The sequence below is a fragment of the Clupea harengus genome, chromosome 3, assembly GCF_900700415.2.
Source record: "Clupea harengus chromosome 3, Ch_v2.0.2, whole genome shotgun sequence".
Classification (NCBI taxonomy): domain Eukaryota; kingdom Metazoa; phylum Chordata; class Actinopteri; order Clupeiformes; family Clupeidae; genus Clupea; species Clupea harengus.
Genome location: NC_045154.1, coordinates 18,458,194 through 18,483,238, shown reverse-complemented (window position 1 = coordinate 18,483,238; position 25,045 = coordinate 18,458,194). Strand labels below are relative to the sequence as shown.

Below are 25,045 nucleotides of genomic sequence, written 5' to 3'. Positions count from 1 at the left end.
GGGTGTAATAACCCCCCCCCCCCTCCTGGTGTTCGCACATAGTCACATAGTCACATAGTCATGGCTCTGTATATGGGAAACCAACATGGTGGCTCGGACTGACTCATAAACACTTCAGGAGCATGAAGATTGTCAACATGGCAGAGTCTACCTTTTATGTGGAGGCTTTTTTGGCGCTACACCCAAACTGCTCCTCTGTCACGCTCTCTCTCTCTCGCTCCTTTTGCCGCAGGTTCAATAGATGAACTGACCCCCACCCAAACTGCTCCTCTCTCTCTTTTTCTTTCTCTCCCTCTCTTTCTCTCTCTCTCTCTCTCTCTCTCTCTTCTGGCCGCAGGTTGAGTAGATGAACTGACCCCCTGCAGTGCTGCTCAAGGCTAGGTGTTGGTCTGACATGGTTAATGTGTGACAGTGGAAATACTAAACGGGAGCACCAATGGAAGTGAGACTGAAAGGAGAGAGTGTGTGTGTGTGTGTGTGTGTGTGTGTGTGTGTGTGTGTGTGTGTGTGTGTGTGTGTGTGTGTGTGTGTGTGTGTGTGTGTGTGTGTGTGTGTGTGTGTGTGTGTGTGTGTGTGTGTGTGTGTGTGTGTGTGTGTGTGTGTGTGTGTGTGTGTGATGGTCACACACCTGACCGTGTTCTAGATTCGGGTTGAAAAAAGCACGACCCCATGACCAGAGACCAGAGAAGTGGCATACGTGAGGTCACAGCGGAAGAGAGAAACCAAGATCACATTGGTCTCTGGCTTAAAATAGGTGTCCGAACATGAACATTGATAAACCACGCTTCAGTACAACTGTACGAAAGCTGTACAAACTGTACTGTTCTAACCAAGGTTGTGTGTGTGTGTGTGTGTGTGTGTGTGTGTGTGTGTGTGTGTGTGTGTGTGTGTGTGTGTGTGTGTGTGTGTGTGTGTGTGTGTGTGTGTGTGTGTGAGAGACGGCCTTCAGTGTTTCTTGCCCAGTTTTTGAGATCCCATTTAACACTCAGAGAACTGGGAACTTTGTTATGTGAAATTATTATTTCCAGTGACTAAAAGTTGCTTATCAAAACATTCTTTTCTTATCTGTGTGTGAGAAGTTAATGGGCTATGTTTTGTTGTTTCGAAGAGTTACGGTATCTGTTTCATAAGCTTTTTATGCAACATGCCAGCATGTTTTATTATTTTGACTAATCTGGTGTGTGTTTCCTCCAAGCATCCTTCTGCATCAACCATCGTTACCAGAGACAGAGACAGAGACAGAGACAGAGACAGAGACAGAGACAGAGACAGAGACAGAGACAGAGACAGAGACAGAGACTTACCCCTTCTCTAGTTAGTAAGTTAGTTACCATGGCCGTTGCAAAATGTTTGTTCAGTTCCCATTATGAGATGCTGGAGTGATTATCATATCAAACTCTCACATGTGTGATCGAGTGCTGTCACATGACCACTATGGAGTTAACGTGTGTGTGTGTGTGTGTGTGTGTGACCCATGACTGCCCAACCCCGTCAATGCTTTCACTTTACTGCTATGCTGTCTTCTGTCAATGCTGTCTTCTGTCAGTGCTGTCACATTAATGTCATGGAGTTAAATGTATGTGTCCCATGACTGTGGTATCAATGCGGTCTTCTGTCAATGCTGTCACATTAATGTCATGGAGTTAGATGTATGTGTCCCATGACTGTGGTGTCAATGCTGTCACATTAATGTCATGGAGTTAAATGTATGTGTCCCATGACTGTGGTGTCAATGCTGTCACATTAATGTCATGGAGTTAAATGTATGTGTCCCATGACTGGGGTGTCAATTAGAGCTGCAACGATTAGTCGACGTAATCGACGATGTCGATTATGAAAAATTGTCGACGATGATTTTTATTGTCGACGAGTCATAAAATATATTAAAAAAAAAAAAAAAAAAAAAATTCTCAAGAGAGACACAGACGCTAGCAGAGCTACCGGTAATTTTCATTCGGCATTGCAATGCACTATAGGAAGTGCGAAATAGTGCATCTTTACCTAATAATAATTGACCATCATTGAGAAAAATGGAACACAATCTGCAAATAGCCTAGCATACAAATCATGCACCGTTTTCTTTGCCCTCCGTTCTCGTACCTTCATGTGCTGCATATCAGAAATGGCCGACTAAAAAGCGGATTATTCTGAGACGGCTCATGTTACAATGGAAACAATAAACAAAGCTAGCTTTAGTAGCTGCTGTATATGAGATATGGCTAACAGAAAAGTTGTCATTTTTCTCCATGATGGTCAATTATTAGTAGTTAAAGAAGCACTATTACAGTATTTCAAAGAGAATGAGCTGTGGGAGCACAAGAACAGTGAACAGAGCAGCAATTATCATAGACATATATGATATATCTATAACTTAGAGTAAGGTTTAAGCTTACATGTTGGAAAACAGAACGTCTCATGGAGGATGCTTGCTAACGCTATTTCATAAATGTTAAGTGCAATGTAGTAAATCAGTGAATTATCAGAGTAGCCTGTATTTTCGTTTGTTCTGAATAGTTAACCTCCTCCACTTAGCATTCCTCAAACAAAAGATTGTGGAAAAAATATATATTTCATAAGTTGAATTTGAGTGTCACTTGCAGCCCAGTTATTCTTGTGTTATTTTGCACTTGCAGAGGCTTGATTGCTAATTTGAGTTACTTTTAAAACTTTATTTGCACTTTCTCTTTACTTTTAAAAGCATATTTGCACTTTAATTTGTATAACTATTTAATTGATGTATTATGATTACATTTGTTACTCAAATACATTTGAAATTCAAATTCCAACATTTTGAGTCGTTATTTTAATTTGCTATGGGAGATAATCATTAGATTAGTCGATTAATCGAAAAAATAGTCGATAGATTAATCGATTACCAAAATAATCGTTAGTTGCAGCCCTAGTGTCAATGCTGTCTTCTGTCCATGCGTCCCGCAGGCTCCTAATAAGCAGGTGATGCAGTACTGGCTGCAGCAGCTGCAGCAAAAACGCTGGGACTTCTGTAACACCCGCGGGGCCGGCACCGTCAGGGACAGCTGGAGCTCCCCCACCACCCTCTACCCCCTCACCGGCCTGGTGGCCAAAGACACAGGTACGCTCTCCTCCTCCTCTTCCTCCTCTTCCTCCTCCTGGGCTGTGAGGATCTGGTGCGTTTCAATCATCCGCCATTGCATGCAAGTGCTCCTGTCATTGTGTGCTTAGTATATAGGGAGCTCACACACTGAGAAAATGCATGTGTTCAGCATCCTGTCCGACTGTTTAGGGTAAAAATGAACTGATTCAGGTACAGGATCCTTGTGCTTTGACATTGAGATGTGTTGTCTGCCAGCGATCAACTGCCTTTCAACCCTCTGCAAATAGACCAAACAGAGATAGTTTGACAGCAAATTGCCCAGGAACATCCCAAATCCATCCCAAATCCATGCATGGGAATCTGTTGTTTTGGGTTGAAAGCTTAGGCTCATGTAGGCTTAATTCCTGATGAGTGAATGAACTGAGATGACACATGTGTGAGTCATATTAACTGTAGCTGTAGTCCTCCTGGCTTGTTGCTTCGTCAGCTGCAGATCCAGTGTCTTGCAACCTTTTTCAAATATATGCAACTGTATCAGTTCTGTCCCCCAGTAACGCTTCGCTCAGCACCGGCTCCATTTGAATGGAATGTCAGATTTGTCAGATTGTTCCGGTACATTTCTGAGCTGAGTTACCAAAATGAAAATGATTTGTAAACGCAGGTGTAGTGTTTGGATGTGCTGGACAGTTTTCTGCAGACAGATCCAAAGTCCACTGTCCACATGTGACCTCTGAGTGTAAACACTATCTGGTTTCAGCTCACTTCCTGACGCATTGTGTTCTCATCTCAGGAAACGCTCCTCTCTGAGATCTTACTAGAAGGTGAAGTCGCCATGTACTATTAAGACATAACCAGAAAAACTGCAATCGCAAGTGACCCAAATGAAACACTTTTTCTAGTATAGTAGATAAGAGTTCCGATTGGGGGTGAAGAGCTCTAGTGTGCTGTGAGCTGGGTTTGTGTGCAATGCTAGTTACTACCCTTAACAAACACCCATGGCCTTGATTACAAGAGACACTGGGCTCTTTGCAAAGGTGTTGGCCTGTCTGCTGGGCGTTTTTAACGTTACATAATCCTGTGTGGAGGGACGTTATCAGCAGAAATGCTTCTCTGGCCAGCTGGAAGTGTCAGCGCAAAGCTATTTATGTGTGGACACTTCCTCATGGGCTGTGTACCTAAGAAGTCTCTAGGCGTGAAAGTTTTCACTTCCCCGCTGCCAACCAGGGGATCTCCCTCCTGGGTCACATGGCTGATCACAGGTGCGCTCCCCCAGGGGGAACTGCTACTGGTGTCACCCCCTCTACATGCTTGTGCTAGATGCTGTTTGCTATCTTCACTGTTTGTTTGTTAACCTAGAAATGTGTCTTCTAAGTCCTGCTAGTTTTTAATCCTTGAAAACATGAAGATAGTGACCACTTTTTCACTACGTTTCAGAAAGGTGCCGGGCCCAAAGTGTTTACATGTGTACTCTCAATGTAACCATTTAATCGTGTGTGTGTGTGTGTGTGTGTGTGTTGTAACCATTTAATCATTTGTGTGAGTGATGTGTTTATTATAAGTATCGGCACTTAGCAACTGTGTTTGCACATTCCTGCCCGTGGCAACAAGAGTGACACATTTACGCAATCAATATGGATGTTATCAAAAGCCAACATCACATTCTGAACGCGCTACTCTTTTTGCTCGGGTTGCTGTGCACATGCAGTGGTGCATTCATGGACTGAAGTGACTTTGTCTCTGGGGGAAATAAGGACCCAGGTGTTTAGACTGGGGACTGTCTCCGTGGAGACTGTCTCCGTGGACCACCCAGGTGTTTAGACTGGGGACTGTCTCCATGGAGACTGTCTCCGTGGACCACTCACTGACTGCTGTAAGCGCACCGGCGTCAGACTAAGACACGAGGTAGGGATGTTGAACAGTTCCTCTAATGAGACTGACGTTAGCGTAGTAGCGATGATGAAGAGGTTAGCAGTCTCACGCTCTGGAGTGAGTACCCAGCATGCCCAGCATGGCTCCTGTAAGCTGAGGTCGTCGTCAGCAGCAGCAGCGTGCTCAATATGGCTGTGGTTTCACCGGTCAGGCCTCGTCCACCCCCACAACTTTCTAATTCACAGTGATGGTCCTCAGCCCATGATTATTTGAAGGGAGGACTGACCTCAAACACATGCATGGTTATGGCCTAGAAAGTCGTAACCCACTGCTTATCATACAAGCCCAGTCTTAACCCACTGCTTATCATACAAGCCCAGTCTTAACCCACTGTTTATCAAACAAGCCCAGCTCTGTGTCTTAACCCACTGCTTATCATACAAGCCCAGTCTTAAACCACTGTTTATCAAACAAGCCCAGCTCTGTGTCTTAACCCACTGTGTATCATACAAGCACAGCTCTGTGTCTTAACCCACTGTGTATCATACAAGCACAGCTCTGTGTCTTAACCCACTGTTTATCATACAAGCCCAGTCTTAACCCACTGTTTATCAAACAAGCCCAGCGCTGTGTCTTAACCCACTGTTTATCAAACAAGCCCAGTCTTAACCCACTGTTTATCATACCAGCCCAGCTCTGTTTAGGTGTGTGTGTGTGTGTGTGTGTGTGTGTGTGTGTGTGTGTGTGTGTGTGTGTGTGTGTGTGTGGGCTGTTTATCCTGGCGTCTTGAGTGAGGTGCTTAGGCCTGCTAAGGCCTCTAGTAAGGCCCAACTGCTTACTGCTGCACAGTGCATCATGCCAGGAGGACATCCACATCTGTAAAGCGTGTGTGTGTAATTCTGTATGTCTTTTAATGTTTAATGTGTCTTTCTCTGTTTGTGCTATTCTCTGTGTGTGTGTGTGTGTGTGGACACCACAGGCACCGCTGCGGCTGTGCTGTATGAGAAGCCCAGCGAGTGCATGGAAAGCGTGCGGAGCGACTTCACCGTGGAGACGAACACCAACGGCCTGGTGGGCGTCCAGTCGGCACGGCAACCCACCCCAGCCCTAAACTCCTTGAAGAACTGGGGCTCTGAGCTCAGGTGAGATGGCCAGACCGGTCCTGCCATTCATTATCCGGTAATGTGGACAGAGGGGGTGAGAGCAGGACAGACCAGTTTGCCCTGGGGCATCTCGTGAGCGCCGCTACAATGGGCAGAGCAGTTCTGCCAGTAATGGGAGGGCTTGCGAGGTCAAAAGATCTGTTTTTTCTTCTCCAAACATCCAGAACTGCTTTTGGACAAAGGTGTAAATCAGATGGTGGGATTAGCTGCTTTTGGACAGGTTGAAAAAACTGGATACAGCAATCTTCTCCCACTACATAGTTTGACTGGAGCTACACTTAAAGGCCTTTATGTAGGTCTCGCCTGTAGAACTGCATAGTCGTTGTTAAGAGCTACACTTAAAGGCCTTTGTAACTGCATAATTTTTATTAAGAGCTACACTTAAAGGCCTTTATAACTGCATAATTGTTATTAAGAGCTACACTTAAAGGCCTTTATGTAGGTCTCGTCTGTAGAACTGGCTGGATGAGTGTCGACTGTTCCCCATCCCTTACTAAAATGGTTCCTCACATTGTTGTTGTTGTTGTTCTGTGTTATTGTTCAGTGCTTGTGTGGTTCAGTGTGCATGTGTGTTTTGAGGGCATGTTAGGCTTGGGCGGTATCCATTTTTTCATACTGTACCTTCCTGACATTTCACCGGGGTGTATGGTATATGACAGTATTTGTGTAAAAAAAAAAACAACAACAAAAGCTGGGCTGCTAGGGATAGCATTGTAGCATGTATGACCTTGTCTAGCCTACAATGCTGTGTCTCTAAAATGCAATTAGCCTATTTAGACACGTCTTGCTGGGTTTAAATACTTAGGGCCCTTAGAATAATGAATAGATAGGAGATAAGCGTCCTTCTTCCATAGATTCAGCATACCTTGCTGCAGGTAGCCAACGATGACACTGCCGCGGAGGATACCACCACATCAGCTAGGCTAAGCAGAGATGACGTGCGGCTGGTGGTGGCAGACTTGTAGTTAAATAAAATCTTTTGTAGTTGGAATGTCATGAAGTTCAAGTTATATGTGGCAATATTGTAGTCTAGTCATATTTATTTGATTAGCTAGGAGACCTATAGAGCATAAATGAGCTTATATTTGCAAAACTACATTAACCATCATGCACTGTAAACTCAGAGAGTAAACGGGGTCACCAGTGTGGAAGTTGAGTGCTAGGGAAATGTGGTGACAACTCCTTGTTTAAGAGTTAAAAAGATCACTGTATGTTGATTTCAACACCGCTCCACTTTCTCGTTGTGAAACGTCGTAATCACAACCTAGGGCAGGGGTGTCAAACTCAAATACACAGAGGGCCAAATTTTAAAACTCCGTCCAAGTCGAGGGCCGGACATATTCAATATTTATTGGGGGAAAAAAAAGATATTTTTTCATATGTAAACATGAACTTAAGTTTAACATAGGCCTATTGAATCTGGGACAAGCAGGCCTAATCTAAGGCCTATTAGTTATTGCCTATAAACACAGAGATCAAATTTCTAAATAAAATGAACATCAGTGGCATTCATTTCTTATGCCTCTCTTTTCTACATATAGCAGGCACTCCATCTGTGGTCAGTCCAACAAGTTTGTCCCAAGGCAGCCCCATTTCATTTACACATTTGGATACCTCTTCAAAGAGATCTTTCCCCGTAGTTGTGCCATGCCAGAGTTGAGTCTACTGCACGGATGAAGATTGACAGCTGGGCAGTATCAGATGTGTCGCTGCTCTCATCCACAGCAAGGGAGTATGCGATGAAATCTTTTCTCTTTCCCATCAGCTGTTGTTGTAGATCGGTGGCAAGGTCACATACACAATCAGCAACGGTGTTTCTGCTCAGGTTCACATTTAAAAATGCTTGCCTTTTATCCGAGCACAAGATGTCACAAACTTTTATCACGCAGTTCTTGACAAACTCTCCCTCGGTAAAGGGTTGGGCTGCTTTAGCGATCTCCGCTACTACAATAAAGCTTGCCTTTACAGCAGGCTCACCTTGTGATTTGGCTTTTACGAACACAGTCTGTTGTGACACCAGCATTCTTTTCAACTCCTCTACCTTCCGGAGCTTCTGTTTCATGTCCAGATGTTTGTACTTGTCTTGGTGTTTCGTTTCATAGTGCCGTCTTAAATATATCCTTTCATTACAGCCACATCGGCTCTGCACACAAGACAAACAGGTTTGCTCTTTACATCGGTAAACATACATTCTGCCTCCCATATACTCTGTTTTCAAAGTCCACCTGTTTGGCCATTTTTTGGGGGGAGAGAGACAGGCTGCAAGCTAAACTTTGACTTCAGGTGATGAGGCTGCAGACAGTGGGGCAAGGGCTCGCGCTTGCGCTTCTAAATTGACGTAGCAGTAAGAGTGGTGCGTGCGACATACCGGTGGCCGCGGCAGACCAGCTCTGATCGACATTACATATTATCTGGCGGGCCAAATAAAATGATACCGTGGCCCATTCAAATCAATGGAACTTTTTGCAACATTCTGAGGAGCCGGCTGGACAGATGAAATCGCTTGGCGGGCCGGATTTTGAGTTTGACACATGTGCCCTAGGGTGTATGGGAAACGGTTGGCTCTGTCTCAGTTTAAAGGAGCGCCTGTATTTATCAGGGTACTGGAAATAATACCTTTGGAATTTCTAAATACCCCGGTATACCGTAATACCGCCCAAGCCTAGTGCGTGTGTGTGAACCCCTAGTGGGTGCGTGTGTGTGAACCCCTAGTGCGTGTGTGTGAACCCCTAGTGGGGGTGTGTGTGTGTGAACCCCTAGTGGGTGTGTGTGTGTGTGTGTGTGTGAACCCCTAGTGCGTGTGTGTGTGTGAACCCCTAGTGCGTGTGTGTGTGAACCCCTAGTAGGAGAGAGTTTGTGTGGAGTGCGTTAGGGGCCTTGCAGGTCCGCTGACGAGGATTAGACACGTCGTCCACAAGCAATGATATCATCCTCAAAGATGCCAAGAGTTGAAGTCTGGATCTGAGCTCAGCACAACATGCACTGGAGCGAGAGAGAGACCGAAAACTCCAGTCGTGTTCCAAACGGATTTGGTTTATTCTCACATAGAAGAACTTTGTTCGTCAAAACCGTTGTGTACAGATGTCATAAAGTGCTGTTCTAAATAGTCATCTGAAATGCTGCAGAAGTCATGGGCTGCAGATGTGTCTGTGCATTGCTGTGAGAACCGCCACAGTGAGGGAAAATGGAAACCAGATGGCATGAGGAATGAAGATCTCGTGATGATGCAGCACAGTGACTTGTCGGTGAAAACACTTCCTGTTTTGGTATCTTTCGAGGCCCAGGTGTTTTGCTGCCAAATCTTTTTTTTATATCCTCTTCTCTCTTTCTCTCAGTGTGGGGTTTCCACCTTGCTGTCCCAGTACATATACAATGTCTCCAGCGCTGCCTTGGTCAAGGCTGCCTCAGAGTGAGGAAACCATATCCTGGCCTCTTCCCTTTATCTCTTTACTCTGGGAGACCACAGTGGTACAGACCAGAGGCTGCTTACACGGGTCACCACAGTGACCTTGAATATCTACCACACGGGTTTGTTGGTGGCTGGAATATAATCCCGAAGCTTCCACACACGGGGGGGGGGGGGGGGGGGGGGGACTGGTGATTGCCTCGCAGTGCAGTTTTTTTTTTTTAATAATTAAGGAGACTTCATCAGCCCTGAGTAGAGTCTGTCTACCTCCACCCACTCACCACTACCCCTTATTGCCCCCAGATAGTAGTGAATCCCAGATTAGATACAGGAGGTCTACACTAGACAGGGGAAACCCCAGATTAGATACAGGAGGTCTACACTAGACAGGTGAAACCCCAGATAGATAGATAGATGGATACTTTATTAATCCCGAGGGAAATTTAGAATTAGATTTAGATTTAGATTTAGATTTAGATTAGATACAGGAGGTCTACACTAGACAGGTGAAATCCGCACTGGAAACCCTTACCCTAAAAACAGTGTGCCCCGTGTTGCTACGGTTTCCAGGTTGAACAGCATGTTGACTTGAAACGGTGTGCAGTCGACGTGTATACAAACCCTGCACTATTACAAAGACGCACAATAGGTGCGCACAATAGATCCAAATAAAGTCCTTTACAGATGTGAGATAAGAATAAAAAGTTGGGAAAAAATGAAACATGTATTTTATTAGGCTTCGACAAAAAGCGCAACATAACGATGTGTTAAAAAAAAAAACCTGTTTTGTGGGAGCTGTCCGTAGCCCTGGTGTCTGGGTGCTGCTCTACATGCACGTGGTTTAGTCTGTAACTTGTGAAGATAGTGAGTGCAAAAGTGAAGTGACCCTTGTTGGTAAAATCTGTTTGATGTCGACAGTTTTCATGTTCAAATTGAGCAAGAGTGCAGTTATCGAAGCTAAACAGCCTGTTGATTTTATCCCACCGCTTCACTGAACCAGCTGGTTGTGCTTATTCAGCTCATATCAAAGTTTTGTGAAGTTACCCCTAACTACTTTAATACCTTAATCAGACCCCGGTGGCCCACGATTCCCCTCCTCTCACCTGACCTCCTCTCTCTCTCTCTCTCCTCTCACCTGACCTCCTCTCTCTCCTCTCACCTGACCTCCTCTCTCTCTCGTCCTTTCACAGAAACTCCATGTCTCACCTGACCTCCTCTCTCTCTCGTCCTCTCACCTGACCTCCTCTCACCTGACCTCCTCTCTCTCTCACGTCCTTTCACAGGAACTCCGTCTCACCTGACCTCCTCTCTTTCTCTCTCCCTCCTCTCACCTGACCTCCTATCACCTGACCTCCTCTCACCTGACCTCCTCTCTCTCTCTCTCACGTCCTCTCACAGGAACTCCATGTCTCACCTGCGTGCCGGTCGGGGCAGTGAGAACAGGCGCAGCGTCTTCTACGCGGGGCCCAGTGAGGACTGGGAGATGTTGGACCATCCAGCCAAGGACCCCCCTGAACACAAGCCCCAGACGGAGCACCCACGCCGTGAGAGCCCTTCACACGCACACAGACGTGAGGCCCTTCACACACACACACACACACACACACACACACACACACACACACACACACACACACACACACACACAGACGTGAGGCCTCCCTTCCCACGCTTCACAGATGGCCACAGATGGCTCACTCACTTGAGTAGTCAGTCACTCTCCCTTATGATATAGTGTCATGGTTAGAATATTGAAAGACTTTGTTCCACTAACTAACTCAACAGTGGCATGGTACATTGTGTTCGTGAAGACTGACATAAAGATGAGTTGACAGTCAACACACACTCTATGCTTGGGAAGGTGTGTCTGCTGATGATACACAAACATGCAGTGAAAGTGTTTCCTCTCATTGTGTGTTTTTTTAAAGCATGATCTCTCTCTCCCCCTCCTCTCCACCCAGATTCCATCGGCTCAGCGTTCACCTTCGACTTCGGGCGGAGCACGGGACGGGCGAGGCGCCCCTTCCTGCGCGAAGGGCTCCTGGGCTCTGCCCGGTCCAGCCGCAGCGCCGAGGGGTCTCCGGTGGAGTGTAACGGCAATAAGGGCTCCGAGCTGCAGCTGCGCCTCCACAACCAGCAGGAGGAGCTCTCGCGCATGCAGGAGGAGCAGACACACCTCAGGGAGGAGCTCGCCGGACAGAAGGTAACCGTGTTCTCCTGGTCATAAAATCAGACATGCTGAGTTGGAGGAGCTCATCAGGCAGAAAAAATGAATGCCAAACAGAATGCTGTTCTGATTTTTACACCGGAACAGAAGGTTACCAAGGTTACCAAAAGACATTTCTCAAAAGTGATTTTGTTGCTTCCATTGAGAAAAAAAGAATTCTTCAAGCAAATAGAACTATAAAGTTGCACAGCAACATATTAGTTGCTGACTTTAAGTTACAATGAACTTCCGCTACGTTAAGTGAACGGACTACTTGCAGAATGATATGAAAGATGTGTATCAGAAGCACAACACCCATTGCCAATGGTAGCCGTCGTTATAAAGAAATTTCGGCCCTCTGAACGCTGAGGTGGCCCATTTAAATCAATGGAACATTCTGCAGTATTCTGAGGAGCTGTATAATAATGTGTCTTAACTGTCGTGATATTGGACTGGCTTTCCTTGGAACACATTGTGATGTAGAGGAGCTTGCCAGGCGTAAGTGAACAACATTCTCCTCATTGGAAATCGGTTAGACTGGTAGTGAGGTGCTGTTGTAAGGAGATGTTAGAGTATTACTGAGGTGATACAGTTGAGCTGGTATCCATTTGATATTATGAGGAAAGGCTAGCCCAGTGATAGAACAGCTAGACTGGTATTGAGGTGGTGATGTGAGGGAATGACGATCCATTGGTAGAGCAGTTAGACTTGTATTGAGGTGATGTGAAGGAAGGCTAGACGGTCTGTGAGCTGTGATGTGACTGGTTTGAAGAAAGGCTAGCACAGTGGTAGAACAGCTAGACTGGTATTGAGGTGATGTTGTGAGGAAAGGCTAGCCCATTGGTGGAACAGCTAGACTGGTATTGAGGTAATGTTGTGAGGAAAGGCTAACACAGTGGTGTATTTCAGTGGGTTCTCAGTGGCCTGTCGCCTGAGGGGAGATTAACTGTGAGCTAAAAGGACTCTCTGTCTCCACATGGCTGTTAAGCTGTCTGTTCTCAGTGCTGCGCTGACAGCCTCATATCACTTCTCTACCGACTGACTCGGGTTGGGGCGGGGGGGGTTTGGTGGCGTGTCCTTTATGTGTGTGTCTGTGAATGTGTTTGACTGTAGCCGTGTCTGATATCTGTTGGTGTGTGTGTGTGTGTGTGTGTGTGTGTGTGAGTGAGTATCTGATGCGTGTTGGGTGTCTGTTAACCCTTCCTGTTTTAAGGAGTGATCGTTAAAATTAGAGGGAGAGAGAAACCGAGCACTTCTGCATGTGCGAGTACCTCATGAGATTTTAATAGGGTGTGCGTGTGTGTGTGTGTGTGTGTGTGTGTGTGAGGATCTGATCCGTGTTGGGTGTCTGTTAACCCTTCCTGTATTAAGGTGTGTTCGTTGAAATGAGAGGGATAGAGAAAGAGAGCACTTCTGCATGTGCTAGTGCCTCATGAGATTTTAATAGTGTGTGTGTGTGTGTTGGTACATGTGTACATGCGTGCGTGAGAGAGTGCCTCATGAGATTTTAATAGTACTTTCCAACTTGTAATAGTACTTAAGTTTCAAGACATAATGGTTTTAGCTGACTGTTTTCTTTTCTCTCTTTCTCTGTTTCAGCATAATGGTTAGTCTTCACAGGTATTGTTGACTATTTTCACACCAGTCTGACAGGTTGTTTCCTTGATGGCGAATAATCAACAGTAACCCCTCAGTAACTCGGTAGCATTTACAATCAGTCGTATATGTTGAATGTCTTGAAGGGTCTCTCTAACAAAATTGACCTCATAAGTAGGAAGCGTGTCTTTGTCTGACCTGACTCTAGGTGTCGGGGGTGTTGTTGTTGTTGTTGTTGTTGTTGTTGTGATTAATGTGTTACAATTTTAAAACTTCTTATGACCTACAGTTTGTATCATTAACCTTCTACCAAACCTAACAGTTTCACAAGCAGAGAAAGTAATTTGCCCCTCCTGACAGAAATAAAAGGCTTTGCAGTTTCATAGTGCATCTTGCTCTACGTGATTTGAAGGGAATATTATAAAATCATAATATAAACTTGTAGTGTTAGAGACAACAGACCAAAGAATAATTTGGAATATTTATTTTTATAAATGACAGGTCCTAAACATAGGTATTGTATTTGCTACAGGGAGAATTTAAGATTAGTAAAACTATAAGCATTTAAGGATTTAAAATGTCTTTGGGTTTCCTAGTGAAGACGCACTTTATTAGAGAGAGACAGACAGACAGACAGACAGACAGACAGACAGACAGACAGACAGACAGACAGACAGACAGACAGACAGACAGACAGACAGACAGACAGACAGATCTTCTCGTCTATCCCCCCTGGTTTACAGTAAAGCCAGTGAATATTCTCCACTGTGGGGTTTATCTTTTGGCCTTGCTGCGTGTGATGAATGGATTTCTTGAAATTGTTTTAATGGAATTAGGTTTGGTTTGTCTAAAATTTAATTTTTAATTTTTAATTTTTTTAATGAGCGATGCTGGACTGAATGAAACATTATGAATTCAGATCTTGTTTCATGAATCGGCTTGGAAACGCTCCCTGTGAGTTGATGTTGGAGAAGGTCCCCTGGGGATGCGGTCAGATGGAAAGCCCCCTGCAGTCTAAAAAAAAAAAGAAGCAAAAAAAAACAGGCATCTCCTAGATTGCATCATCGGGTCCTCGCCTTCCATTGACAAACTGCCATGAACTAATCTCACATGGCAGAGATAAACTGCTCTCACATGACATCTGTATGATACCTATACTTTTGTTAGCTGACAGTTGAAATTCATCAAAGACCAATACATCCATCAGTGAATGCTATGATTGCTTGTTTGGATTAGTCTGCCCCCATGACAATGGATTTACTGTGAGCAGAGGCAAAGCTCAACATCACTTTTTATGAAGGCCAGTAGGTCCTAATTGGGGGATTTATAAACTTAGGAAATGTAATACAACATGTCATTTCTGACAGAATTTCCCAATTGGCTCTCCCCTTCCATCCACTTCTTTCCTGATTGCCCCTTAGTGCCCCCTTTCCCCTCTTAGTGCCCCCTTTCCCCTCTTAGTGCCCCCTTTCCCCCCTTAGTGCCCCCTTTCCCCTCTTAGTGCCCCCTTTCCCCCCTTAGTGCCCCCTTTCCCCTCTTAGTGCCCCCTTTCTCCTCTTAGTGCCCCCTTAGTGCCCTCTTTCTCCTCTTGGTGCCCCCTTTCTCATAAATTTCATCCAGCTGGATCCAGGGTTGATTATCAGTCAGGCATCTGGGTATCTTGCACCGTCTGTACCACCCCCCCCCCCCCCCCCCCCCCCCCTAACACACACACACACACACACACACACACACACACCCCTAACTGATGATTGAATTAATCATCTCGGGTATGTTAACACACAGTAGACCCCAGTAGGTGGGGTAAGCTTAGGCTCCAAGTGTCTGTAGGTCTGGTCTTAACTGAGGGTGAGAATTGCAGAGTTCATAGTTCATAGTTCATTTAAGACTTCAGCCTTAAGCTGCAGTGTTTGTGTGAACTCCCAAGGCAGCCAGTCCTGTCTGTGTGAATGAAGTCCCACTCAGGGTCTGTGCTAACCCCCGAGGTGCCTGTGTTGGGCTCTCTGCTCTCCTGTGCTAACCCCCGGGGTGCCTGTGTTGGGCTCTCTGCTCTCCTGTGCTAACCCCCGGGGTGCCTGTGTTGGGCTCTCTGCTCTCCTCTCGGTTTGAAAGATGCCCAGGTTTGGCCCGTTTCTCCCGCGGCCCCTGCAAGGCTGCTGTCTGATCCCCGCCTTCTATTTCCTTTCCCAGGAGCTGGTGCGACTCCTCCAGCAGACGCTTCGGAGTACCCAGTGCGAGCGGCGCCCGGCGGCGGCGGCGGCGCCAGCGTCGGGTGATCCCGGGCAAGCGCAGGCCCAGGCAGACGCCCTCCTTCAGGAGCGCGAGGGGCAGATCCAGGCCCTCTGCGGACACATGGAGCGGCTGGCCCTGGAGAAAGACAGCCTGCAGCAGGAGCTGAAGACGCTCAAGATCAAGGTGGGCGAGATCAACGAGCAGCTGGGCATGCTCATGGAAACCATCCAGGCCAAGGACGAGGTCATCATCAAACTGTACCAGCAAGAGGAGGAGGAGGGTGGGCAGGCGGCCGAAGGAGGCTCCCCACTCGCCAACAAGGACCAGCTCGAGTTCGCCACCCTCAAGGTAGGGAAACGTTATGGTAATGCTGATTTTAGTGTAACGGTGGCCAGCTGGCACAGTGCTGTTCAGTAAGTGAACTTTACTCCCCAACACCTTAAGAGACGTGCTAGCAAGATGCTAGCCCCCATGATTTTAGCCTCCTTGCTAGCATGCTCACTTCTTGAGTTCCAGTGTGGGACTGTGCTCTCCCACAACTCAGTGACTTTAGGTCAGGTCTCTGCTAATGTTTGTAGCTCACCTGCTTGACCAGTTCTCAGGTGCTTGAGCTCACACATCCTACGGAGTGTAGCACATCCTATAGAGCGTAGCACATCTTACGGAGCGTAATTCATCCTACAGAGCATAGCACATCCTACGCCGTGTAGCACATTCTACGGAGCGTAGCAGATCCTATGGAGCATAGCACATCCTACAGAGCATAAGTCTACACCAGTGAGCACAGTGCACTACAGGTGTTGTAGTTCTATTGCAGTGACCCCTGGCCCTGCCATGATGTCTGCTCTTGTGTGTTGTCAAGTTGATTGGATGCAGGATGATCTCCTTAAGCTGTGTAGATAGATGTAAGTGGTGCCCTAGTTACTGTTGCTAGCGTTCCTGTTGCTATGCTCTGATGTTGTATAGGGCATATACACAGCATTTTAGCTCTTATACTAACTTTGTAAAGAGCAGTTTAATTTTACAGAAGTCCATATAATTCTTCTTGACCGTGAAATAACGTTCATTCCTCTGACATACATAAGTAGTTGTGTTTATCTTGGCTGTGTTTTGTCCTGTGTGGTGTTCGGAGTGTGTGCTTGTAACACACTGACTGTGTGTTGTCCGGAAACTGGTTGTAACACACTGACTGTTTCTTCTCCCTCAGGACAATCTAGAGGGCTACAAATCCCAGAACAATTTCCTGAACAAGGAGATCCTGGAGCTGACTGCCCTACGCAGGAATGCTGAGAGCAGGGAGAAAGCTCTGGAGGCAAAGGTAACACTGTGTGTGTGTGTGTGTGTGTGTGTGGGGGGGGGGTGTGTGGGTGGAAGGGGGCGGGAAGAGGCAGTGTGTCAGGGGCAGGATGTGTGTGTTTGTGTGTGTGTGTCCACATGACAAGGAAGTAAGTGCTGGCACTGAAGGAAGTAGCACAGCTTTCCAAGGTAAAATCAGAGAGAGAGAGAAAGAGTGATATGGAGAGAGTGATATGGAGAGAGTGATATGGAGAGAGTGAGGGCAGTTTATTGTGAGCTGGGGGTGGACCATCATTTTCATTATCAGTATAAACACAGCAGGTGGCTTGAAGAGTTTCTCTAAATGAACAGTTCAAATAAAACCATAGTCATGACGGGGCCCTTAAACACCAGCATCATTTAGTCAGTATAACTGACATGACAAACAAAACAGAAAACTCAACTTCAATGAGAAATCATCAAGTAGCCTTAGCCCTCAAAGTTCTCATCCTGAAACAGTAGCCTGGTGACATGTTCCGTCTTGAGAGATGTCCTGGGGACATGTTACGTCTTGAGAGATGTCCTGGTGCATGTCACGATATTTACTTTTACAACATTTACAAGACATAGCCAACTACTGTGTAGGGGTGTCACCTACTGGTGTTTGCTAGGCTTTTTGTCTGGCTTGCCATCATTTACAATGACAAACTCGGAACAGCGCCAAAATGTCAACCAGTGGCCAAGAATATATTACACCCGTTCCATTTCAAAACCAGTCAGTGTAGTTCAGATAATTAAAACATTTCACAGTGCGCTGGTTACCGAGCCATCTCATTTGGTAAGTGTAGGCAAGATCTTTAGGCAGACTACCGGTAACTGATGTGTAATTCTCTGACGGCTGAAATTCTGGGAAATTTCATATGCTTCATTTCATGCTTTAAAGAAAGATCACATTTTTAGGGTATTTCAAAGTTCATGTGGTGGCATGAAGTATTACAGTAGACAACTATAATACTGAAACAGACCTGCCAACATGTACACATTTTGCGTACCTAACACGCATTTTGACATCAAAGTACGCGGGTACGAGTTGATACCATAGACGACTAATAATACTGAAATACCATAGACAACTTATAATACTGAAATACCATAGACAACTAATAATACTGAAATACCATAGACAACTAATAATACTGAAATACCATAGACAACTTATAATACTGAAATACCATAGAGTAAGTTAGTCAGTGGTGAGCGCTGGGGGACCCTTGAGGGTGAGGGTGTCTGGGGGTTATTTATGTTTCCTGACATTGTGTTAGCAGCTGAGTGTCTGTGAGCTGGTTTCCGCTCTGCTGGTGTTTGTTGCTGAGTGTGTTTGGGTTAAACCTGTGTGTGTTGCTGAGTGTGTTTGGGTTAAAATAAACCTGTGGTTGTTAGAGATGTGAATGTGTAAATGTGTCTGCATGTTCTCTGTGTGACTGTTTTTCCACGTTGTGTGTGTGTGTATATATACTCATCTAAGTTTTTATGCATATTTGGTTGTGGGTTTGATTTGAGTGAGTGTATGTCACGGAGTGCTTGTGTGTGTGTGTGTGTGTGTGTGCGTGTGCGTGTATATATATGTGCTATGCTTGCTCGTGTGTGTATCTGTGAATGTGTGTGTGTGTGTGTATCTGTGAATGTGTGTGTGTGTGTGTGTGTGTGTGTGTGAACTCTCTATTTTGTCTCTACTGACACTATTGCACTGTTGCAACACCTCCTCTCTGTCTTCACTGGCGTGAGCGTTCCCCTCCTGCACCCCCTCTCTGTCTTCACTGGCGTGAGCGTTCCCCTCCTCTCTGTCTTCACTGGCGTGAGCGTTCCCCTCAGTGCACCCCCTCTCTGTCTTCACTGGCGTGAGCGTTCCCCTCCTCCACCTCCTCTCTGTCTTCACTGGCGTGAGCGTTCCCCTCCTCTCTGTCTTCACTGGCGTGAGCTTTCCGTTCACTGCTGGTGACCATCAGAAGCCTGATCTTTGTGGGATGCTCTTGTCATCGCTGGTTGTCGTTGACATTAGTGTTGAAGACCATGATGACATTTTTGATGATAATGGTGCTTTTGATGTTGGTGGTTGTGGTATTGGTGTTAGGTGTTTTTGATGACGTTGGTGTTTTTGTTGACGTTGGTGTTGGTGTTTTTGATGATTATTTTGGTGGTGGTGTTGTTGATGACGTTTTTAAAGATGTTGATCTTGTTGTTGTTGTAGTTCACAGCCCGGGAGGCCAAGCTGTGCCAGGTGGAGAGTAAGTACCTGGTGCTCCTGCAGGAGGTAAAGACTCCTTTGGGCGCCTCCTCCGAGGTCATCACCCGGCTCCTGGAGGACGCGCTGGAGGTGGAGAGCGGAGACCAGCAGGAGCAGACCTTCCTCAAGCCTCACACCGTCAGGTAACAACACGGCACAGACACACCCGTTCGTCGTAGGGTTTAAGCTAAGTTAATCAATTGGCCTTTTAGCCCGTTAAGATTAGCGAGCTGATTGAGAACAGCAAATATCGGTTCGTTAACGGCTGATCCGCATCCAAATCATGTGGTTAATTTCAACCAGGCTAAAGTTATCATGGCATTTGCGCGTGCACGTCCTACTTCAAAAGGCAGGAAAGGTCGATCACCAAAACCATGATTTGCTAACGGTATAATGGTTCTAAACTCAAAAAAAAGGGCTCTTTTTTTCTCCGCTGGCGAGTAGGAGATGAACATGAACGCTTATGAAGAATACAAGACCATAATCATGGCAAAATTCAACACCACCACCGCTGTGAGAGCAAGGTGTGTTGTGATGTTTATAGGGTGATATCTATGTATGAATACCTGACGGCAAGTGTCAACTGGTACAGAGGTTTCCTCTACCGGTTCGGAACTGCAAGGTTGCTAGTTTCGAATCCCCTCACCTCCTTCCTCGATGTAGTTTTACATTTCCTTGGAAGTCGCTTTGAATAAAAGCGTCAGTTAAATGACTAAATGTATTAATAACAAATGCAATAAATTGAAGCAGTGAAAATAAATTGTCTGTATTTCTCTCTATTCTTATCATGAGTCCACCTTAATGATTTTCTACAATAATGATATGCTATGGTGTACTAATAACACTCATATAATTATGAGTGCTTTGTTCTCCGCATCACCGACACTACAAAAATGTACCACTCGCAAAAAAAGCGCAAGACAGTCAATGTTCGACTGTGGTGTTTGCAATAAATGACTCGAGAAGGTCTTGTAAATTAATGATTCCTTGTCAGCTGAATCGGTAGCGCTCATACAAGAATAATGGATCTTGGCGATCGCAAAGAACTCTCTCCCTCCGCTAATCTAACTCTAATATCAGTCCTTGGTCAATGGATCCCTCCTTTTTCCGGGGGTGTGGCAAGCTTATCCAGCTACACTTAAGTTAGCCTGCCCTGGAGTAGGTTAGTGCTAATCGATATGTAACTATGGTGATTTATCAAAAGTTGCTTCCACGAACCAAAAAGAGGGGCGTTTTTTATCTTAGCCTGAAAATTAGCTCGCTAAACCGCTTAGCGAGCTACGACGAATACCCCCCTGTATGTCAGGTAATAATACAACATGACACATCTCTACGTCAGGTAACAACACTACACAGACATACCTCTACGTCAGGTAATAACACTCCACAGACATACCTCTACGTCAGGTAACAACACTACACAAACATACCTCTACGTCAGGTAACAACACTACACAGACATACCTCTACGTCAGGTAACAACACTACACAGACATACCTCTACGTCAGGTAATAACACTACACAGACATACCTGTACGTCAGGTAACAACACTACACCGACACAGTCAATCTCTTACCTCCAACACCCCACAGTGCTAACTCTGTATCCCACCTCTTCCTCATGTGTTATATGTTGTGTATCTGTCTGTCTGAAAGGCTGTTGGGTATGTTGTGTAATCTCGTCGTCTGTGTCTCTCTATCCCCCCCCAGTGAGTATGATGTCTACGGCTTTAAGACTCTCCCAGAGGAGGAGGACGAGGAGGAGATGCTGGTGGCGAAGGTGCGGGCTCTGGACCTGAAGACGATCTCGCTGACCGACCAGGAGGTGTCCGTGAGCGTCAAGTGGGACAACTACCTGGCGGGCACCATGAACCGGGAGATGACGCGCTCCCCCGAGCTCAAGGCGCTGATCCGCAGCGGTGTGCCGCACGTCCACCGGCCCAAAGTCTGGCGCTGGTGCGTGTGGCTGCACACCAGGAAGGTCCGAGAGTGCCTGGCGGAGGACTACTACCGGGGTCTGCTCAGTCTGGCCGGCGAGAAGCAGAACCCGGCCTCCAAGCAGATCGAGCTGGACCTGCTCCGCACGCTGCCCAACAACAAGCACTACTCCTCGCCCTCCTCCGACGGCGTCCAGAAGCTGCGCAACATGCTGCTGGCCTTCTCCTGGAGGTGCCCCGACATCGGATACTGCCAAGGCCTCAACAGGTGGCGCTCAAGAGCTTCATCCTGTTCTCTTCACTCTTATTAACACACCTCCACTATGTTAGATCAACACACCTCCACTATGTTAGATTAACACACCTCCACTATGCTAGATTAACACACCTCCACTATGTTAGATTAACACACCTCCTCTATGCTAGATTAACACACCTCCACTATGTTAGATTAACACACCTCCACTATGTTAGATTAACACACCTCCTCTATGTTAGATTGTATATTTGATGATGTTTTTGTCATTGTACTCTTGTGATTCCTCTGTCCAGTGTACCACTATGTGTTCATCTCAATCTTAATTTAGTTCCCCTGATTGCAGTGAAACCTCATACATTCATAGACTGTTAGTGTAAGTGAAAGAATGTGTGAAGCTTTAAGTCTTAGATTTTATACATTATAGAAATGTCTGTGCTCTTTGACATTTTGGTCCCACTTTAAATTATTTTGGTGTCTTCTATCTATTCATGCGGTGTTAATTCCATAAAATGCGGTCTCTATTTCTATGTGTACTTGCTGTTTCAGTCTGCTGTCAGACCCACGTACTCTAATGATGTTCGATGTTTGGGCCTAGTGCAATGAATGTAAGGTACGGTTCACTGGGATGTGCTCTGAGCTCCTCTGTCTCTGTGTCAGGCTGGCAGCCATAGCCCTCCTGTATCTGGAGGAGGAGGATGCCTTCTGGTGCCTCACTGCCATCGTGGAGGTCTTCATGCCACGAGACTACTACACCAAAACACTGCTGGGCTCCCAGGTACGCCGTTGTTAACACACTCTCTCCCCTCCTGCTCTGCGCAGTGTTTCGTTACCAGTCAGTGTTTCGTTACCAGTCAGTGTTTCGTTACCAGTCTGTGTTTCGTTACCAGTCTGTGTTTCGCTACCAGTCAGTGTTTCGCTACCAGTCAGTGTTTCTGTACCAGACAGTGTTTCGTTACCAGTCTGTGTTTCGCTAAAGGGATGAAAACACTCCCAGGGCTCTCTGCCTTGGCTCGGTGTGCCTGTCTGCGGTGGATGATGTCATAATCGTGCGACGGGAGTCAGTTGGGTATGGTCCTTGGGGCTCTGTGTTCTGTCATTAGCTGGTGTGGTCCAGCGGCGTAGCTGTCGGATGACTCACAGCCCTCTGCATCCTCTGATCTCTATTCGCCCCCGAGCCTGCATCAGAAGTGTGTGTTTGATACTGTAAGATGATACGGTACAGCAATGTGAGGACATCTTTGGATAGGATATTTGATCATTCCTTTGACGTGTCAGCCAGCCTTAGACGCACTTTAGTGAACACCTGAGGAAAGACGGCCTGGTTGGCTTTTTGAAAAGAAACTGTGTGTGCTGCATGAGAACTTGTCCTCCATCTTCTTCTTTTCTTACCTGATCATTGTGACTCTTCTCCTTGCCTCCCTTCCTCAGCGGCGGGTCGTGGGGTCAGAGGTCATGGGGTCAGAGGTCATGGGGTCAGGGGCAGAGGTCAGGGGTCGTGGGGTCAGGGGTCTATGCCGTATCTTAGCTTTCCCAAAAACTCTGCTTTTCTGAATAGAATAATCTCCCAATCTTTGTATATAATACTGAAAAAATAACTTGGAACGTCATGTTTAATACCGTTTAGAGGAGTATTTGTGATCATTTTCACGGTTTCCTTTCAAACTTGAATATCTATGGTTCTACACATTGCATAATAACCATTCATGGCTTAAGCCTTAAATTAAAGAAGACCATTGGGCCATCAGCTGCAGTTAGTTAACGTTTTTTTATTATGTCATTTTAGTTTACATTTCAGAGCAGCAAAAGTAAAACATTTGTCATAAAAAGCCATAACCGCTTATTGTAAGACTCTGGGTCTTACGTAGGTTTATTCTAATCCAATATATTTTTTTCCAAAATTATCGAATTGCTCTTCACCGTCCTCTAGCTGTATGTTCTGTCTGTTTGCTTAAAAAAACTCAGATGTTTGTACACAGTCCAGGCTCTGTAAATGGGAAACAAACAAAGTGGTTTGGACCAAGCCATAAACTATTCCAGCCAATCAGCACAGCGCTTCAGGAGCACGGAAGAGAGGCGTGTAATCTGATTGGCTGCTGAGAGCAAATATCACCTAGACCTTTTGCCAGAGTCACGGACTACACCTTTAAAACCACCTCGTGTCTTGTTGTGCTGCAGGCTGGACCTGACCTCTGACCTCTGTGGTGTGTGGTGTCTACGGTTCTCCCTCAGGTGGATCAGCGCGTGTTTAAGGACCTGATGTGTGAAAAGCTGCCGCGGCTGCACGCTCACTTTGAGCAGTACAAGGTGGATTTCTCCCTCATCACCTTCAACTGGTTCCTGGTGGTGTTTGTGGACAGTGTGGTCAGCGACATCCTCTTCAAGATCTGGGATTCCTTCCTGTACGAGGGGCCTAAGGTAACTAAGGCTGGGGTTCTACCTGTACGAGGGGCCTAAGGTAACTAAGGCTGGGGTTCTACCTTTACGAGGGGCCTAAGGTAACTAAGGCTGGGGTTCTACCTGTACGAGGGGCCTAAGGTAACTAAGGCTGGGGTTCTACCTGTACGAGGGGCCTAAGGTAACTAAGGCTGGGGTTCTACCTGTACGAGGGGCCTAAGGTAACTAAGGCTGGGGTTCTACCTGTCGTTTCAATGCATCCTGATGGAACAAGTGGAATTGGACCATCAGCCTTACCTGTTAACCTGTTAACCTGTTACCTGTTTAGCCTTACCTGGTAACCTATTACCTGTATAGCCTTACCTGGTAACCTGTTACCTGTTTAGCCTTACCTGGTAACTACACTATTCTTTAGCTCTGTGGACCAGCGTTTGCTCGGTTGGTTTCCCATTCCCTTCTTCTAGATCTCCAGGGTTTGCCTAGTCTCACGTGGGTGCCTTTTCTGGCTGATAGGCTAGAAGATGTCTACAGTGCCAGCTTAAACTGTCCAATGAGGCAGAGTTAGTGGGATGGAAGGACATATATTTTGAAAGGGAAACCAGTGAGAGTGAAAGTTGGAAGGACATCGAGTGAAAGTGAGAGGGTAAGGAAAGACTGAAGAATAGCGAAAGAGAGAAAGGCCGACATGGCAAACACTCCTGTGCTTGAGGAATCACTTTCAGTCAGAAACTCATTAGAAATTTGGACATCATGTTCAGCTCAGCTCAGCCCAGTCCTGGCTCAGTGATTATCACAGCTTGGACAAAGCACTCGCTCTTGCCAGAGTGTTGCCGTGGAGAGCAACCAGGAAGACGGATGAGCAACAGTAGGTGTTTTGTTAAATGAGCTGTGTGATTGGTCGACACCGCTGTCACTTCTGTAAAGAGAGCGTTCTGTCCTCAAGCCAAAGAACAAAAGAACAATTGGTTCTGTGCGTCAAGAATAATATTAGAACTCTTTAGTGCCGGTTTCAAATGTCAGGGTTATCACATGTCAGATACTGAGATCAATACCTGCAGAGCTAAGTGCTGTTCTCTTTTCTCTTCAGATCATCTTTCGCGTTGCCCTTGCCGTCTTCAAGTACAAAGAAGAGGAGTTTCTGAAACTGCAGGACTCCATGGCCATATTCAAATATCTCCGCTACTTCACGCGCACCATCCTGGACTCAAGGTAGGGCCTGCTAGACAATACAGCTCGACCAGCGCCAATGGGCTGGATCACAAGTGTCCTCTAAAGTTAAAATACAAATCAAAACATAAATTACTTTTTCTTTTTTTTTTCACGTTTGTGTCCTTCAAATAACTTTAAATG

The 25,045-nt window shown here is 46.0% G+C and overlaps 1 protein-coding gene across 2 annotated transcripts in view; it reads left to right on the top strand.

The window, feature by feature from the left end:
* tbc1d2b (TBC1 domain family, member 2B) overlaps window positions 1-25,045 on the top strand; it is a 30,399-nt gene that overhangs the window by 1,977 nt on the left and 3,377 nt on the right. For both annotated transcript variants that reach the window (XR_004163407.2, XM_031564836.2), the window contains exons 2-12: window positions 2,938-3,091; window positions 5,922-6,084; window positions 10,910-11,082; window positions 11,473-11,714; window positions 15,504-15,893; window positions 16,753-16,863; window positions 19,069-19,247; window positions 20,816-21,310; window positions 21,959-22,076; window positions 23,531-23,716; window positions 24,783-24,904. Coding sequence is in view for 1 of the 2 variants with exons in the window: in XM_031564836.2 (XP_031420696.1) it covers window positions 2,938-3,091; window positions 5,922-6,084; window positions 10,910-11,082; window positions 11,473-11,714; window positions 15,504-15,893; window positions 16,753-16,863; window positions 19,069-19,247; window positions 20,816-21,310; window positions 21,959-22,076; window positions 23,531-23,716; window positions 24,783-24,904 (2,333 nt within the window). In the remaining variant the exon portion in view is untranslated. The remainder of the gene's footprint in view (window positions 1-2,937; window positions 3,092-5,921; window positions 6,085-10,909; window positions 11,083-11,472; window positions 11,715-15,503; window positions 15,894-16,752; window positions 16,864-19,068; window positions 19,248-20,815; window positions 21,311-21,958; window positions 22,077-23,530; window positions 23,717-24,782; window positions 24,905-25,045) is intronic.